This window comes from Drosophila grimshawi, unplaced genomic scaffold (genome assembly GCF_018153295.1).
Source record: "Drosophila grimshawi isolate 15287-2541.00 unplaced genomic scaffold, ASM1815329v1 contig_848, whole genome shotgun sequence".
NCBI classification, from domain to species: Eukaryota; Metazoa; Arthropoda; class Insecta; order Diptera; family Drosophilidae; genus Drosophila; species Drosophila grimshawi.
Window position 1 is genome coordinate 18615001 of NW_025063692.1, and position 17061 is coordinate 18632061.

Consider the following 17061-nt stretch of genomic DNA (forward strand, 5'->3'; position numbering starts at 1 on the left):
TATTTATATATACCACAGGTGAATTCGATATCGACCATAGTTTCTTAATAATATATAGGAGATCACAAGACCAAGAGGGATTTATGTATGTTTTTGTTTTGTAAAACTCTCATTTACCTGTAAGATACTAATACAGAGCATACAGTTAAAATGGATAATTGGAATAATATAAAGGTGTTCCAATTAATATTGCCAGCAGAAATATATGTTTGATTGGTTTCAAAAGTCGATCTAGTCGTGCCCGTTTGCCTACCTATCCATTCAACTGTATGATATTTAAATATAAACTGTAGAAGACAGAAAATAAAAACCTTTGAAAATTCAATGAACTTCCGTTTGCAGATCATTTTATAAAGCTTCGAGAATAATTCGAATTTTGTATCTGTTATTTAACTTAAAAAATATACTGAAATTTCAAATATCAATTTTAAAATTTATTAAGAAATTTTGATATCTGAAATAATTGGTACATAAGAGAATTATCTACCAGATTTTGTTTTATCTACATACGTAATACCAAGTTGATCAACTTTATGAAGAAACTAAAATTGTATTTGTATGTAAATGAAAATGTCGTCTGGAAGTGTTATTCTCCATGTCATTAATTAGTTCTCTTCAATAATACTTTGGGCAGAATTTTATTTCGAAAATATTACGAAAAAATAAACACAAAGCCTTAAACGTACATATTTAAGAAACAGACTCTCATCTGAATTAAGAAAAAAAAATTAAGCATTATTTGGCAATATGGGTATTGGGCAATTGGGTCTAGTGGGCCCCTCTTTTGCCTATTCATGGTGCGAATAATGATCGTAGTGCTCTGAATGATGCACTGGCTCCTCGTAATGGCCGTGCTCGTGCAGATGCGACTCGCTGTGGTTCTCCAGCACCAGGCCATGGTTATGATTGTGTTCGGTCTTCGGGTGCAGAATCTTCAACTTTTGCTTGGTGCCGCCAATCTCGATGGGCTTCTTGACCAGATGCTGATCCTCGTGCTTAATGTAAACGGGTACCGCATGATAGTGATGGAATTTAACGCTCTGATGCGATGTGGCGTGCTTGTGATCCACCTCGTGGTGCACCTCGGTTTCCTCATGTTCCGGCTCGTACTTGGCGTGCTCCTCATGCTCGTAATCATGAATTTGCAACGCGCTAGTTAATGCCACGAGCGCCAGACAAGGAAGCTAAGTCGAAAACAAACAAAAAATACACAGAAAAATTTGAAATTATTTCATTATATTATATTATCGGATGTTGTCCGAAAAGATTCAAATTGATTATTGCTGATATCCTTGATTTTAGTGCGTTTTTTTAGTAATATTTAAAAGTGCATTTTCAAACAAATATATTTTGCTTACAATAAATTTGAACATTATATTGGTTTTTGTTTCGAACACAAACACGCACAAAAATATTAATGTAAAAAAAAATCAAACTTTTCACTTCAAAAAAAAAAATTTGGAAGCTCGGTTTTATTTTTGAAACCGTTTGCTGGGAGTATTTTGGTTGTGGACTCCTTGACGTTGCTGAACTGAATGTGGCTTGGCGTTTGGGACCAGATTCGATTTATACCCAAAAATATGTGGCGAGCCGATACGAACGGTCCACGAGCAAGTGAAATGTGAAACACCAACAGCAGCAACAACAACAACAACAATTGTGCAGCCGCGGCAACGAACTTCAAAATGGGCAACAACAACAACAACAACAATTCAAATTGAAGTCGTTAGCTGCATATAAGAGATGTTGTCGCTAATGCTGTTGCATTTTACTTATTGTTGTAACTTATGTCGCATACACACACACACTCACGCACACACACACACACACAGATAATGATGCTAACACATGCGTGCGAAACTCGTTCAATTAAAAGTTATTACATATACGCCGCCTAGCCGTCTCTTGAGACAGGCGCTTTTCCATTGAAAACTTGTTGCCAATTGTTGCTGGTGCTGCTGGTGCTGCTGGTGTTGCTGGTGGTGTTGGTGTTGGTGGTGGTGGTGAGTGGCAGTCACAAACTGGCGGGTTAACCACCGCCGCCACCACTAACCGGTCGAGCTGTGCACGAATATATAATGCAAGTGCAAGGTAATTGAACAAAAAAAAAAAATCAAAAACAAAAAAACAAGTGCTTATATATATTTTTGTATGCATGTGTATACAACGACTTTTTAAATAAGCAAACAAACAAAGAAAAATAAAAAATACCAATAGTGGCAACATTAAGAAATTGCTGGAATTACGCTAATTGGCAATTGAGTGACATCGATATCAGATTCAAATATCATCTGGATTTTCCCAATAAAGTATCTAGTGCAACTGCTTAACGAAAATCTTCCTGTTCGGTTGTATGTGGCTTGTGGACTGAGTTGTATGTTGTATGTTAATAATTGTTGCATATCAGTGCTGTTCTGCTTGCAACAACATCGAGAGTGATTCGTTGCAAGACCCGCGGTTTCTTCGCTTCCTCATTCATTCCTCAAGTCGCACCCAAGAAAATGTGAATGTGAAATTTGTACACTAATGATGATGGATGGATGGATGGATGGATGGATCGACAACCCCAATTATGGTTAGGGCTGTGGCAACGTTTGATTTTCGATCGAGTATGTGCACAACAACAAAAAAACCAAAATGTGGATACATATGCAAAATGTACTATGCAATGCAATGATCTGCAATTTAATGGAGTACACAGGTGCTTTACTAGGGCGCAGCAGTGAAAGGCTCAAATGGCAGATGATTATCTACTAGACAATGTACTCATAAATTGTTATCTGTTCACGTAAATACTACTTTCCCAGTCTAATCGTGTCCATCGCTAATTGACTTGAAATTTAACAACCTACCAAGCGCTCAAATCAGCTTCCTAGTGTTCCAATTATCATTTAAATGCATATAAAATAAGCATAGCCTAGCGATAGCAATTAAAATGCAGTACGATTAGGTAATCATGCAGTGAATGTTGCCAGCGGTTCGCTCAAGAAAATCAAAATTACACAAAAAGTCTCGAAAACAAAAAAAAAAAACTATCAAAATGTAAATTTGAGCCGAACTTTGAAGCCGCTGCAAATGTGTGAGCTATTTCCATAATGGCGCTGTTGTTTCGACTGTTTCTATTGTTGCCTGTTGCCAGTTGCCAGTTTATGTAAAATCGTTTGCATTTCATTGGGTTAGTATGCTACCATTAGCAGCAAGTGGAACTACAGCACTCAGGTGCAATTGCAGTGCAAAAGTAAAAGTAAACTACTTTCCCACACAGTGACGACAAAATTTGCATAACAAGCTGCTGCCGCTGTCTAAAGCGCGACTGCCACAAAAGCCGTTTTAATTAATAATTTGGTAAGCGCCCAGCCGTTTATATAAACGTATTATAAGTCGTCTTCCCATTTCCCAGCAAACTGGCGAATTCGTCAAATTCAAATTTCTATTCATCCGAGGCCGTTGTCTCCCACAATTTCAGAGCTAGAGTTACTGGTTACAAGATTCCTTCGCAGCCACTTCCCCAAAACGAATATCTGACGAATATCGAGTATCGAAGCACCAACTGGAAATCGCTTTTCGATACCTTTTTTTGTATTTAAACATTAATCAACCTATTTAGCGATCGCTGCTCTCCTGAAGTGAAACCATTTTCTTGAGACGGAGATGTACATTGCTGTGATTTGCTTTCATTGGCGCAGATGTTTCACCTATTGACCCAAATGAAATCAGTCGGTTTCTTATATCAAGGGTTCACTTTAGACGTAACCAATTAGCCCCACTCTACAAGGCAATCTAATCTTCGATAGCTGTTTCCTAGCGTTTGTTTTATTCGTTTGGCCAAGTCGAATCACCTCTTAAAAAATGTGACATCAGCTAGGCTAATGAGCAAGGGTAAAAAAAATAAAAAAAATAGAAAAAGGATAGCAGTGGGTCGATGGGTCGAAATGGATTAAAGATGCAGAAGAGCTAGAGAACCGAAAATGTGGTAAGAATTCAAATTGAAATAAGTACGGCATTTGAATCGTAAATGGGAAGCGGCGCAGGTGATTGAACGCAAGACGATTGAATTCATTCGTTTCTAAACATAACTGGATTTGGTAACTTAAAGGAAAAAGCCCTGTTCAGTTAATTACAATATGAACACTATTTCCAACAAATAACTTAGCTTCATACACATATCTGCGGTACAACTTCGAGTGCAGCCAAGATTTTGCAGCTGACAACAGGAAATGATTCTGATGAATAAATTGTTTCATCAGTCTTTGACTTGCTGTTGAAACTTGAAGCGAGACCTTAAAATGTTCATACCAGCGACGTTCATATAAACTTGATTAAGTAATTCCGCATTTATAGACAGCAGAACATAAAAGGATAGAAAAGGATGTCGCTTACTGACACAAGTTGACAAACATGCATCCACCGGAAACTGATACTATTACCTTGCAGCATAATACAGTTGTAATTATGTACATATTTGCATAGTTTTCAAAATAAAACAGAATTTGAACGTTTCCTTTAGTCAACAGCTGCAGGTCAGTAAATGTTTACTCCATCCAGAAATTTGATTCAAATCGACATTGAACGTTAAGTTAAGTACACAGTAAATCCTCTTGTTAATATTAAAGTGCGAGGGCAACGCAAGTAAAATAGCAAACAATTACAAAAAAAAAAGGGACAAAGCAACAGCGCTAACAATGAGATAAATAGTAGTTAAAACCAGACAAAACAAAAAATAGGTAAATAAATAAATGAATAAACGAATAGAAGCGCAAGTAGCAACAAAAAGCAATAGAATAAACGACGACGGCCAAGCCAAGCCAAGCAAACAATCAAGTTGAGTATCTCGGCAAATCTTGAGTATCCACAGCATTTCAGGCAAATAATGGAGCAATGAAATGGCCAATTTAAATCAATGTACCTCGGCCAGCGACAAGAATGGCAAAGCCAGCTGACTTCTTAGTCAACATGATGTTGTTGCCATTGTTATTGTCTTCTTCTTTCTCAAGTTGTGGAGCAAACAAAAAAACGCATCAAAGCAAACCTAACATAAACATGGAAACTACAAATATAACAAATAGTAAAGGTCAACAGCTTCAACAGTTACTCTGTATTCTTGATTTAAAGTATCCCACTCGTCTATGCATTTATTTATTTATTTAAAAGCACACTGCAGTCCATTTATTTAGGTTTGTTTAAATATACACAGAGAGAGTTTATACTTTTAGGAAAGGTAATTCAATAACCTTTAATATCATATAAAAAGAAAAACAAAAAAAATGATAATATCTGTAAAATACTCGATTATTCTTAATGGCATTTGGAATTAAATAAATTTTAATTTAATTTTTATGTGAAGATTAAAATTGTTAACTGCTGCCCATGAAACTTTTTATATTATTTTTATTCCAATAAAAAAAGATACAAATTTAATGAATACGTTGGACTACTTAAATTTGCCCGATCATAGAGAAGTACATATATCTGGATATATCTGACAACTGCAGGGTATCCGTAAATATAGCTTTAAGCATGTAAAACAGATGCTTTGATCTTGCATAGAATTAAGACTTTGCCTTGGGAATTCCACTGACAATTATCGATGCTTGTGCGTTTAACAAAAAATCGTCTGCCTGCAATTGTCAGCATTGACGAAGTCAAAGCCAAAAGAGCCACTGGGCCGGCATGTCAATCGTAAATACTGATTTTGTACAAAAGCATCAACAATTACACGCAGTGACAACAATTGCTTTAAAGCTTCTGAACACACACACACACACACATGAGCATGCCTCAAAGAGTGGTTGGATCTGGGGGGGATCTGGGTATGTATGAGAGTGCGGTAGGAGCACATATTGACATGTGGAAAGGACTGTTGAGAGTCGTTGGCTGCAAGTTGGTAGGCTGGACTGTGGAAGGGGCATTCTGCTCACGGATCTGGCCGGCAAGCGCATGTCTAGACTTTTCCACATAAAAGCCGAGCTGCTCACACGGCCATGTCTGACACATTTTTTGTAATTATGCGACAGATTCGTTTTCAGTTACTTTCTCCTTATTTTTCACTGCTGTTCTGTTCTGTTTTGCTCTGCTTTGTTCTATTATGTTTTGTTTGCCGCCTTTTTTGTCGCCGCTTTTAATGGTAGCGCTTTGCGTGCCTAATTTGAATCGCACACGGCGCACATTAATGAGGCGCGGACCCGACCCAAATTGAAACTGCAGTCAGAGCTAGAGATGGAGCCGGATCCAGGGCCAAAGCCTTCAAGACGACAATAGTGACAAGCATCAGCACAATGCAGAAGCCAAGCAAAGAGCGGAGCGACACATTATATTGCTCATACGACCCTTATGTGCGAATGATTAAATAGGCCCCAGATGGCTGATGTGGTGTCTATGGAGCTGAATTCAATTTCAACGCTGTCATTTAAGTGTCACATTAAAATAAGAGAGAGCAGCTCTGACTAAGGACCAACATCAGCATAAATACTCTTGTCCAATAATATACGTAAATATATACATAAGAATATTGCATTTGGCAGAAATTATTTCCTGTGAAATAACCAAATGTGATAAGGCATATATTTTATTCGAATCATATATATACATATATGCATCGAATTTTCATATTTCAAATTGTTTATGTATATTGATTATATTCTATTATTTTATATTGATTGAAAATAATTTAAACAACTCTAACTAGAGTTTTATTATTGTTTTTTATTACTATAAATAGTTGTGTGCAGACTGGCCCGGTGATGTTCAATCGTAGACAGATAACTGATAAACAAATAGCATTAGCCAGATTTAACTAGCTCGTCAGAATTGCGAAATTAATTGCTGTGTTATTGTGGATGTGAAAAGGTTAAAGCGCATAATTCTTTAGATATTTGCCAACGGGACGAACTGCAATAAGGCAAACATGAAAGCAACTACAACAATACAAACAGCAATGCGCAAACAGTCTGGAAATAAAACCAAACGCATTGTGGCACCAACAATCAGACGACAAATATGCAGACACACAAATATGACATATTAACCTGCATGTGTGTGCCACAATGTGGGTGTGTGTGTATGTGTATGTGTGTGTGTGTGTGAATGTGCCAACTTGTGAGGCAAACAAAAAAGGCGCTGAAAGAGAATGAATTTCGACACTTTGCTCGTTTTTGTGGCTTCCTATAACAATAGCATTTTGTCAACATGTCTGACGAGACGCTAGTAACAAAACAAATATTTAAAAAAGATATATCTGTATATATGTGTGCACATAAATATATATATACGTAGATATAACATACTATAAATATATACATATAAATATAGTCCTATACCAGAGCAATACTAGCTGGTTACAGGGCATAAGGAGCCTTCTTGCATTTGTGCAAAAAAAACTTATTAACATCGGACAAATATATTATACAGCTCGGTTGGTATTTTAAATGTATAATATAATTGAGATGTCAGTAAATTAACTGTGGTCTGAAATAACCGCTTTTTCTTGAACCCATTAAAAATATGTATCAATATCAAATAGGTAAGGAAGTATTTTCAAACACCTTAAGGTGTATATATTCTTGATCAGGATCACCAGCCGAGTCAAAAGCTTGGCCAAATCCATTGCATGTCCATCCGTATGAACAAAAGGAACTCAGAGACTATAACAGATCGAGATCTTAAACTTGAAATATATGCTCTCCTATGCCAGCTTGATGATGTTCCGATATGAGGTTTAGGTTGCGCTACAGTCATTTCGGGACACATAATATCATAGACACATAATAATACTATTTGCTTGCCTGCTTGTTTCTTGTTTAAATTTTAGAAAACTGATCTTTCACATTTAAACTTGAATTTGTTAAGCTATGCCAAAAGTTAATGTTCGGATTAAAAACGCATTAAGGATAGACACTGTAGAAATTTTCGTAACCACTGTGAATGAATGTTTGATTCAGTACGAGCAAGGCACGTAATATCTTTTGACTTGCTTTATAATAAATAAAAAAATAAATAAATAAATAAGGCACAAGATGACTCCTCCAATAAAACAATCAATCAACCGATCAATGACACTTAAGCACTTAACTAGGAGTGTGAAATCGACCCGGCAAGGATGTCTGGCCATTATAATTGACTTTGCAATATATGCGATTGATAGAATTTGTAAACGAAGGTCTCGTTTATTGTCACCCATATTGAATATATTTATTTATAAAATGTAGCAGATATGCTTTGTGAACTCCCAACCGAAGCATAACCAAATTCATTTCACAAAATGCAATAGAACTGCAAACACACTCAAACTAACAAGTATATTTTGACCATTGTTAATAATGGATTTGTTGAAACAAATTGCAGATGCAATTATATTAAATTTATTTTAGTAAATACAATGTACAAATGTATTTACACATGCCACAAAATGTATTTCTAACTGTTTGACATTTATGTAACATGTTAAGCCGACAATAAATGAAAATCACAAAATTTGATTCATTGTGCAGATTATCTTGTGTCCTCTGCATTTTGTGCGCATGGTAAATACCTATCAGAAGGTATTTTTGGATGCCGAAAACAAATTGCTTTCATTTGGGCTTTTGATAGAGCTTACTCAAACAGAGCAAATCTATATTTAATTCATGAGATGAATTTATAAACTCTATATTACAAATACTGCTATGAATAACGAAATTAGATGATTGCCTTTTTTCGCTAGCGAATTGAGTTCCAAGTTCAAGTGCCAATGTTCTGTCAAAAGTTGCCTCTGTTGCCATATTTTCTGGGGCGTATCTTCGTACAAATTGAGTTTAAGCATTGTCTGCTGCTTTTGTTGCTCCTATTGTTGTTTTTATAAACATAAAACGTCATAACTTTGTTTAGCTTGCTTTTTAATGGCTTTGTTTGCCTCTGGCTGTGTAAAGCAAAACCGCAGCATATAAATTCATCATAAACGTCGGCAATATTAACTAAATTGACGTATAGCTTCACACACAAACATCTACAAACACACTCATACACACACACTCATACACACACACACACACGCAGGTGGCAAGTGCAACCACTTTTGCATCAACTTTGAACAGTCAACGTCCGCAATAACTTTTGTGCTGCGCCCGTAAGTATAATTCAGAAATATTCAGACATAATACAATTCACTGCAATCGGACTGGAGTCGACTATAATATACGAAGCTACATATATGCAGCACTTTTGTTGTAGATTTTATTTAATGAATATTTATTTTTTATTGTGGAAAATCAGTGTAAAAGATTATATATTATGTACTAAAAACAGTCCAGAATTTTTTAAGTAGCTTTTGGGAAATTAAAATTTAATGTAAAAGTTACAAATTATATTATACAAAATTGATAGGGAGTATTTAAATTATAAATTTTAAATAAATAAAAAATAAACAAAATAAAGCAAGAATAATAATATAGAAAAGATGGGTAAGTCTGCGAAGCTGTGGAGTAAGATAAGTTTATTACAACATCGAAAAGCATTCAAAGTTTGATTAAAATCAAACAAATAAACAAAAATAAAATAGTATCATTTTTTTTTATAATATGATTCGATGAATAATATTGGAAAAAATAAAATTAATTGATAATATTTGTTAATATGCATTTATTTATTATGCATTAACAGTTGCACAATATTAAGCAGACCTAAATTCATTGGTATTTTACAATTTAGTTAATATATGACATCTTTAAAATATATTTTATAAATTGTACAACAGGTTAGTCATCTGAATGTCTGTACATATATTGAGAAAGTAATGAGTATAAAAGTTGCTGAACTAAAGTCGAGTAAAATGCTTTGAGCACGGGTATTAAAAGCCAGTGCATAACAGCGCAGTCACACAGCAACAAAATGTAAAATACAATCTCCTACGCCCAACTACCAACTATCCATTGCCAGTGTCCAGACTTTGCTCTGTTAAAAGCTGAGCAGTCAAGTTTATGCATTAAATCGACATTCGAGGCCGGGGCGGCATAATGGACGGCGTTCAACAACGCACGAAGAGAATATGGTTGGACATGGAGTGCTGTAGATAGCACTGTAGATTCGCTTGCTGCAACCAGTATGCTGAATGCACGTTGCTGGCTGATTGCCTGTGGCAACTTCAACTGATAGCACAGCTGCTCGCACGTGCCTGATACTGCTACTGATACTGATGCTGCTGCACGAGCGCATTGATTGCACTTACAGGTCACACTCAACTCAAGATCTGTTTATGTCTGCGTGTTTGTGGGTATGTCCTGCTGCCTGTTATCACATGTGGCAACAACGAATTGCGCGCTCTTTTTATGTTGCGTAGATGTAATAAAGTTTCACCTGCACCCAGAAAATAAGTGGATAAGTGGGAAAATTGCTTAAAATTGCAATCAAGTGGAAAGATTTACATGAATTGCTCAAGCGAAATTGCCTTAAATTATTGGAAATCTTTAACATAAGCTTCAAATAAAATAATCATCTAGTCTGTAAGCCTTAAATGCATTGTTAATGGCAATAATCTAAAAATGTTAAATTATAATCAAGTTTACATATAAATACAATTCCCGCTGCATGATTTTTGGTTTCTGATTTCTGATTGTTGCCATTCTCTACCGCTTTAAATGCCATTCTATTTACAAATTAACTTAAACCGTAAAGCAAAAATCAAGTGTGAAGTGATTCACATGGCTTTTTCATCCGAACTGACGCAGATCCTGTTAATGACAATGTCAAAAGTGGGATAAAGACAATTAGGAGTGTTGCTATGATGAGGTGATGCTGATGCCGAGGATGCTGCTGCCTTTCATGACGCAGCTATTGCTGAACTGAACCTTTGCTGAACCGATTTGCCGGACAAGTGTTCAGCCGACGGACAACGGCTTTTGTCTATGTAAATAAGATGGCACCTCGCAGAAAGGGATCCAAGTTAGCGCTAAAGTTATCTAAAAGTTTTGTTCCATTTATTGTTAATTTTTTGCAAAATAATTGCCAATGGCAACCATCAAAAGGATATGCACCCCAGCCGACAGCAATCCCCGCAAAGTTCTTAAGTCAATCATGACCGAAGAACATCGCCAAAAAAAATTGATTTAGCAAACGCCACAAGCAAAAGGCATATTAAGGATAAGTGGAATAACACCCAATTTTATCTTTATTAAAAAAACTTTCCAAAATAACATCAAAGAAAACACCGATCAGTCAGTTACCCAATTAAATAGATTTCGAAATTTACTGACCAAGAAAGTGCGGTTGGACCTAAAATATATCATTTAATTATGTGTGAGTCACAATTAGGAAATACGATTTAACCATTATGCTTACAGTAAATGTAAGAATTCTGCAGCAGTGGCAGAGCTAATCCGCCTTAAGCCCACTAAAAAAAAGAAGAAGAAAATACATGATGTCACCACGCAGCCTGTCCGGATTGTAAATTTTAAGCTATTTTCGACTGTAAAGTGAATGCATTTCCATCAGCGTAATATATCAAAACCCGTAAAAGCTTTGCCACTCAGGCGAATAAGCGGCTTGCTCTTACCACTGCTGAACCGAAAATCGTTCTGTAAACACCAGAATACTAATGAGGATTGACCAGCAGATACCCTGCACCTAACGCAACTATTCGGCCAACAACACTTAATATACTTGTAGTTGAATTATACACCTAATGTCGCAGGTAGAAAACTTATTTTGAAGTATGACACTAGATAAACGACTCAAAAATATTACTTAACTAAAAAAATAAGAAGGGAAAAGCAAAATCAGATTTCTAATTAACATTGGCCAGTAGAAATAATATGCATTCAACACAATTTTGTCAAATAATAATAATAATAATGTGGAATTGAATTAAGACTCTGAGTGTGGATTCACACATAAGTTGAACAATCTGTGTTAGAATGAAAAGTGTGCAATCTTTTGAGTGACAGAAGGCAAAGGATACTAAACTAAAGCGGCAAACTTATTTGTTATTGTTATTGCCAATATGGTAAGGGATGGAGTCGCGTTGTTGCGTATAAAACATTTTGTAGCACAGTTTTCAGTTTCACTTTACTTCCCTTTAGTGATTCTGCTTTTATGCAGCAATTGGGTGCAAGTGCGTCTTCAATATGGCTCGACCACAATGCGAGCTATGACAATGCTGTCTTTTTCTCTCTCTCACTCTCTCACTCTCTAACTCTCTATATACATATCTATCTCGCTCTCTCTCTCCATCGCTTTAGGTGTGGGTGAGTGCGATGTACAATAAACGCAGCATTGACAGCTTAGTGTCCTAAGTCCAATGAAGCATGCGAGAGCAATGTGAAGATAAGTTGTGAAATACCAGACGTTGCCAGCATCAGGGCAGGCCGTAAAGCGGTTCTGGAATGGTAGAATCAATTGGGCCTGAAGGTCTTCAATAATCACTGATTTGAATGACACCACATACACATACACACACACATATATATATGAAAACATTCAATCAGAAAAATATGTTAACAGTTAACTGAATATTTACGACTATGTTCTTTTATTGTTAACAACAAAATAAATATAAAAAAAATAAAATGCGTTTTGTTTATATTTTATATGAATTTGAATTTGTATTTTTATATGAATTTGTTTTCTACTAAATTCTCAACTGAAATCTAATATTTTGACATACATTAAAGTCGCGGACACAAGCACAATGCATTTGATTGCTTTGGTCATCATTGTTCACATACTCTCTGTGTAATTTGACCTTGTAAGCGGATTACTCAAGCGGTATTTTTTCAGGTTGTGTGGCTGGCTTCTGACTAAATGGCAAAGATTGTCTGAACATTTTTGTTTCAATTTGATGACATTTCGATGCTTACATGTGGCAGGGTACTTGAGCATACACTTATCTATGTGTACCTTGTACGTTCCTAATTTAATTGGTAAATATCGGTAATTTAAGAAATAACTGTGGTGAGCTTGGTGTTTACTACTTTCCTTGATTGAAACATGCATATTTATATTACTTGTAAATCAATAGTTGATAGCATGTGAAACATATACTGACAAATAACTAGTAATGTGCATACTTATTATGCATATGTGTTTGTGGAGCTCAGAGCTCATTCAACTGGAGGAGCCAAGTTCAAAGGGACAACTTGACATTTGTGAGAGTCTGCCATGTATGTACACAGCAAGTATGTGAACATGCATGTGGCAAGCTTTGCAAAAGTACGCTCCTAAATATGCCATAGAGGAACGAACTTCATTCAGCCTGCAGTTGAGCTTTACTTCAATTGGCATTGATTTTGCATAAAGCCAAGGCCAAGGCCAAAGCACAAAGCACAGCGCACAACCCGAGAAATAATACGTTAAGCTGCCTTTTCGATTTTTCTTTTCCTTTTTTTTTATATATCCTTGCAGAGGGTATAATAGTTTTCTCGAAAGTGTGCAACGCATTAAAGGAAATATCTGGGAGTCCGTAATCTGGATATATATTCTATTCTTTAGGCCGTCTCGATCTAGATCAATGTCTATCTATATAACTATGTAGCTGTATAAAATATTGGAAAGCTTGTTAAACTCGTTTAGGTGTAAATCACATTTTGACACTAGTCTAACATTAATCTTTCATTTCGCTTTGTCAATAATAAATAATTAAATTTATATCTATAGCAATGGACTGTTATCTGCAAGGGTATGTTCTCTTCGAAGTACTAAAACAATCTGTTTTTTTTTTTGTTGTTTATTTTACTTTTTGTTTAATTTGATGCATTTTTGGCATTTTTGATATTTTTGGGTTCTGGTGCCGTCTAAGATAATTTTAATGGTGCACAGATAGATATACATACATCTATTTTTTTATCTATGCAAGTATTTTGATTTTGAAAGTAATTTAGCTTGCAGTTTACAGTGAACCCAGTAAAACAACCCAAATAATATATATATATACATATATATGCAAGCAGCCGCCGTTTTAAATTCTAATAAAAAATAATACTGTTATCATTTCTTTTTTTTTATTCGCCATTTGGTTGCTTTTGTCCGTATTTTTTTTTTACTGGCGCACAGTATAAAATTTTATTGATTGCTGCTGCTCACACGCTTTTGGCAGGCACTGTTCGTATAATTCGCTTTGCATTCAAATGGACGAATATGCAAAAAATGCTAATCAACACACGCGCCTTTTTGTTCGAGTATCCAGAAGACAGTTTAAGGAAAATGATTGCAGGACACAGTCAATTTTCGCCTTTGGCTTTCGCCTCTGGCTTAACTCGGTTCTACTCGGTGGCATATTGAACTGAGTGCTATTTGGTCTAGTGTGAATTGTTTGTGGGAGCTGTAGGTTTATTACTTTTAGATATTTTATAAACTCTGTTAGTTTTAAAATAAAATTTTAGATTTGTACGCTAAAAATATAGTTAATTTAAACAAGCAACAACTTCTTATTTTAACCGATTTTCTGAGAACACTTTTTGCCGAAGTTTTGTCGCTGATTCAGAGACTTAACCATATGCAATGCCTATCAATATTTTCTAAAATATTTCCCATTTTTTCCAACAATGACTGCCGGCATTAACTTTTGAATTAAAGTTTGTAACACGATAATTCAATCTGATTCTGTCGCTCTTGGGTTCAATTTACCAATTGATGCATTTCAACTTTATTTCCATCCTATATATCTTTTCGCACGTGATTCCGATAAATGAATAAAGTTTAAAAGGTCGCTTGTTTTTGCATTTGAAAATGCATGTGGCAAGCAGCACAGGTTCCCAATTTAAGTTGGAATTGCTTGTGGCAGCACAGTGTACCCAGTAATTTTTTAAGAGCGCACACTCTCTTAAGCCAATATTTGTAATGCCCCTTGCCATTGTTTTGAGGCTAAGGCCCAGTATTGTAAGCTGTACCCAGTTTTCAGCCCCTAAGTAGAGCAATTACCCCTGCTAGATTCGGTGGTTGCAGTGCGCCTGCGCGGATAAAAGAAAATTCTCCGCCGCAGCAGCTGGTCGGCTGGACTCGTGTGCGATTCATGAATGAAATGAATCCTTCCTACTGGTATGCCGCTGGGAACAGTTCGAATCGCTTTTCGTGTCAAGTTCTTTAAACTTGGCGTGTGCCGTTTTGCTTTTTTGTTAGCGGACTCGCTTCCACTTCCACTTCCATTCCCCAGTCCCCACTCCCCCACAATAACTGAGTGGGGAGCTTTGAGTTCAGTGACTTGAACTGAGAACCGCTACAAGGGAACTGGACGCTGAGCTTTTGCAATTACCCGGCTTAAGGTGTGAGTCCTTATTTGCATGCATGCAAGCTTAAATTGTTGCAATATTAATCACTTCGACACAAACTTCCTTAGACAATCTGCGGGCCACGAACTGCTAGCTGCTAACGGCATGTGACAGGTGCTGACCATGTGACTTAACTTCTAATTGAATCCTAACCTGAATCAGCCAATCCTCTTATGAGCAGGTGAACAACTAGACAAGTGTTAAGGCTAATCTAATCTAATCTGATCAACGTATCGAACTTTAGCAAATCGAATATTCTCAAACTTTATACAATTAAAATAAGTAAAATAAATTTTAAGCAATGCTTTTAACAACGTCAGGGGGGTAAGTCTATCAAAATGATTGGTGGTTAAAAATGATATGTCCTTGGGCTTTTTTGACACTTGTACTGCGTATAATTTTTTATCGCATTGAGGCTCTAAATTTGCCAGCCAGATTTAACAATTTATGGGCCCTAAAGTTGCTCTGTGTGCAAGTGAACAATTGAAATTTGTGGTAGACTACCAGATACTAAATTTCGAATATGGTTTTCACTGCTGATGCACAGTGCATAATAATTTACTGCACTAGCTATATAACGAAGTCAGCTCGAATTGCATCATTAATTGTTATGTATATGCATTTAATTGAATCTGCAGTCCGAATCAGTTTTTAATTGAATCTGCGGTCCAATCAGTTTTATAACATTTGAACGAAATAAACAATTACAACCGACAGACAAAGCTTGCTCATATTCTTTTCAGGGTATTTATTTTCATTTGTTAGTTTGTTGTGTAGCAACTAACTACAACAAATAAAACAAGTTTAGCTGAAATAAATTAGTTTTGACTGCTGCCTTAATTGTTTTGTGTGAATTTGGTCTCTCGACTGCTAGTTAGAGTTTAGCTGTTGTTTACTTTAGAGATCACATAAGCATATTATTTTTAAATTAAAAAAAGTAATTCTGGAATTGAGAAAAGAATATTCCTGTACAAAACTTATTATTCCTTATTTTTTTACAATTTCTTAAAGCAAAACCCCAGAGACATGAGTCCAGGTGGTCAACTAATTGAAGCCGCTGCAATTCTAAACCCACGCCAAACTTACTAACCAACTCTAATGTGCACAAGGAGCAGAAACAGGACATAAATCGACTAAACGGATGGACACACGTGCAAAATATTCACGGACTCTTGTCGCCACAGATGCTGGGCAGTGTGTGACAATTTATGTGGATGATGATGACCCACCTTCTGACCATGGAAAACAGCACTCTCACACACCTACACACATTTGTGTAAGCGCTTAAAAACAGAAAGATCGAATGCAACTGAGAAATAAAAAAAAAAATGTAGCAAAGACATCTGCAACGCCAAAATGAGGTTTGAGCAAAAAAATATCCATTGCGGAAAAGTGTAGAAATATAAATATAAGCACAATGCAGTGCTAAATTTATGGCCATGACTGTACTAAGCATATGTCAGAATGTGCGATTGTATTTTCGTCTACTCGAGGGATATCAAATATTCACACAAATATTAACGCGCCAGCATTGGCCATAAATAAGTTATATGTTGGTACTGTTATATTAGTAATCTAAATATTACAGCGCTTTATTTATACACATTTTGGCACCCATCTATAAATGTATGCGTACAAATATCGTGAATATGTTTTGTAAATATATGCATATCTATATATGTATGTGAAATGCACAGTAGACGTCATTTCGGTTGCCATTTTGTGTGTGATGTGTTAACCGCACGGAGAATATTTCACTTAAAATAATAAATTTCGACTGCTGGCTCGGCTCACACCATCACACCATGCGACACCATCGCCACCATAGGCA

General features: G+C 36.0%; 1 protein-coding gene across 1 annotated transcript; it reads right to left on the reverse strand.

Annotated features, from left to right (window-relative positions):
- Nucleotides 1-788: 788 nt before the first annotated feature.
- On the reverse strand, nt 789-8237 carry LOC6565326 (histidine-rich glycoprotein). The gene is made up of 2 exons (XM_032738396.1): nt 8223-8237; nt 789-1184 (listed from the first exon to the last, which is right to left on the reverse strand). The coding sequence occupies exons 1-2, from the start codon at nt 8235-8237 to the stop codon at nt 789-791; spliced, it is 411 nt and encodes a 136-aa protein (XP_032594287.1).
- Nucleotides 8238-17061: the final 8824 nt, after the last annotated feature.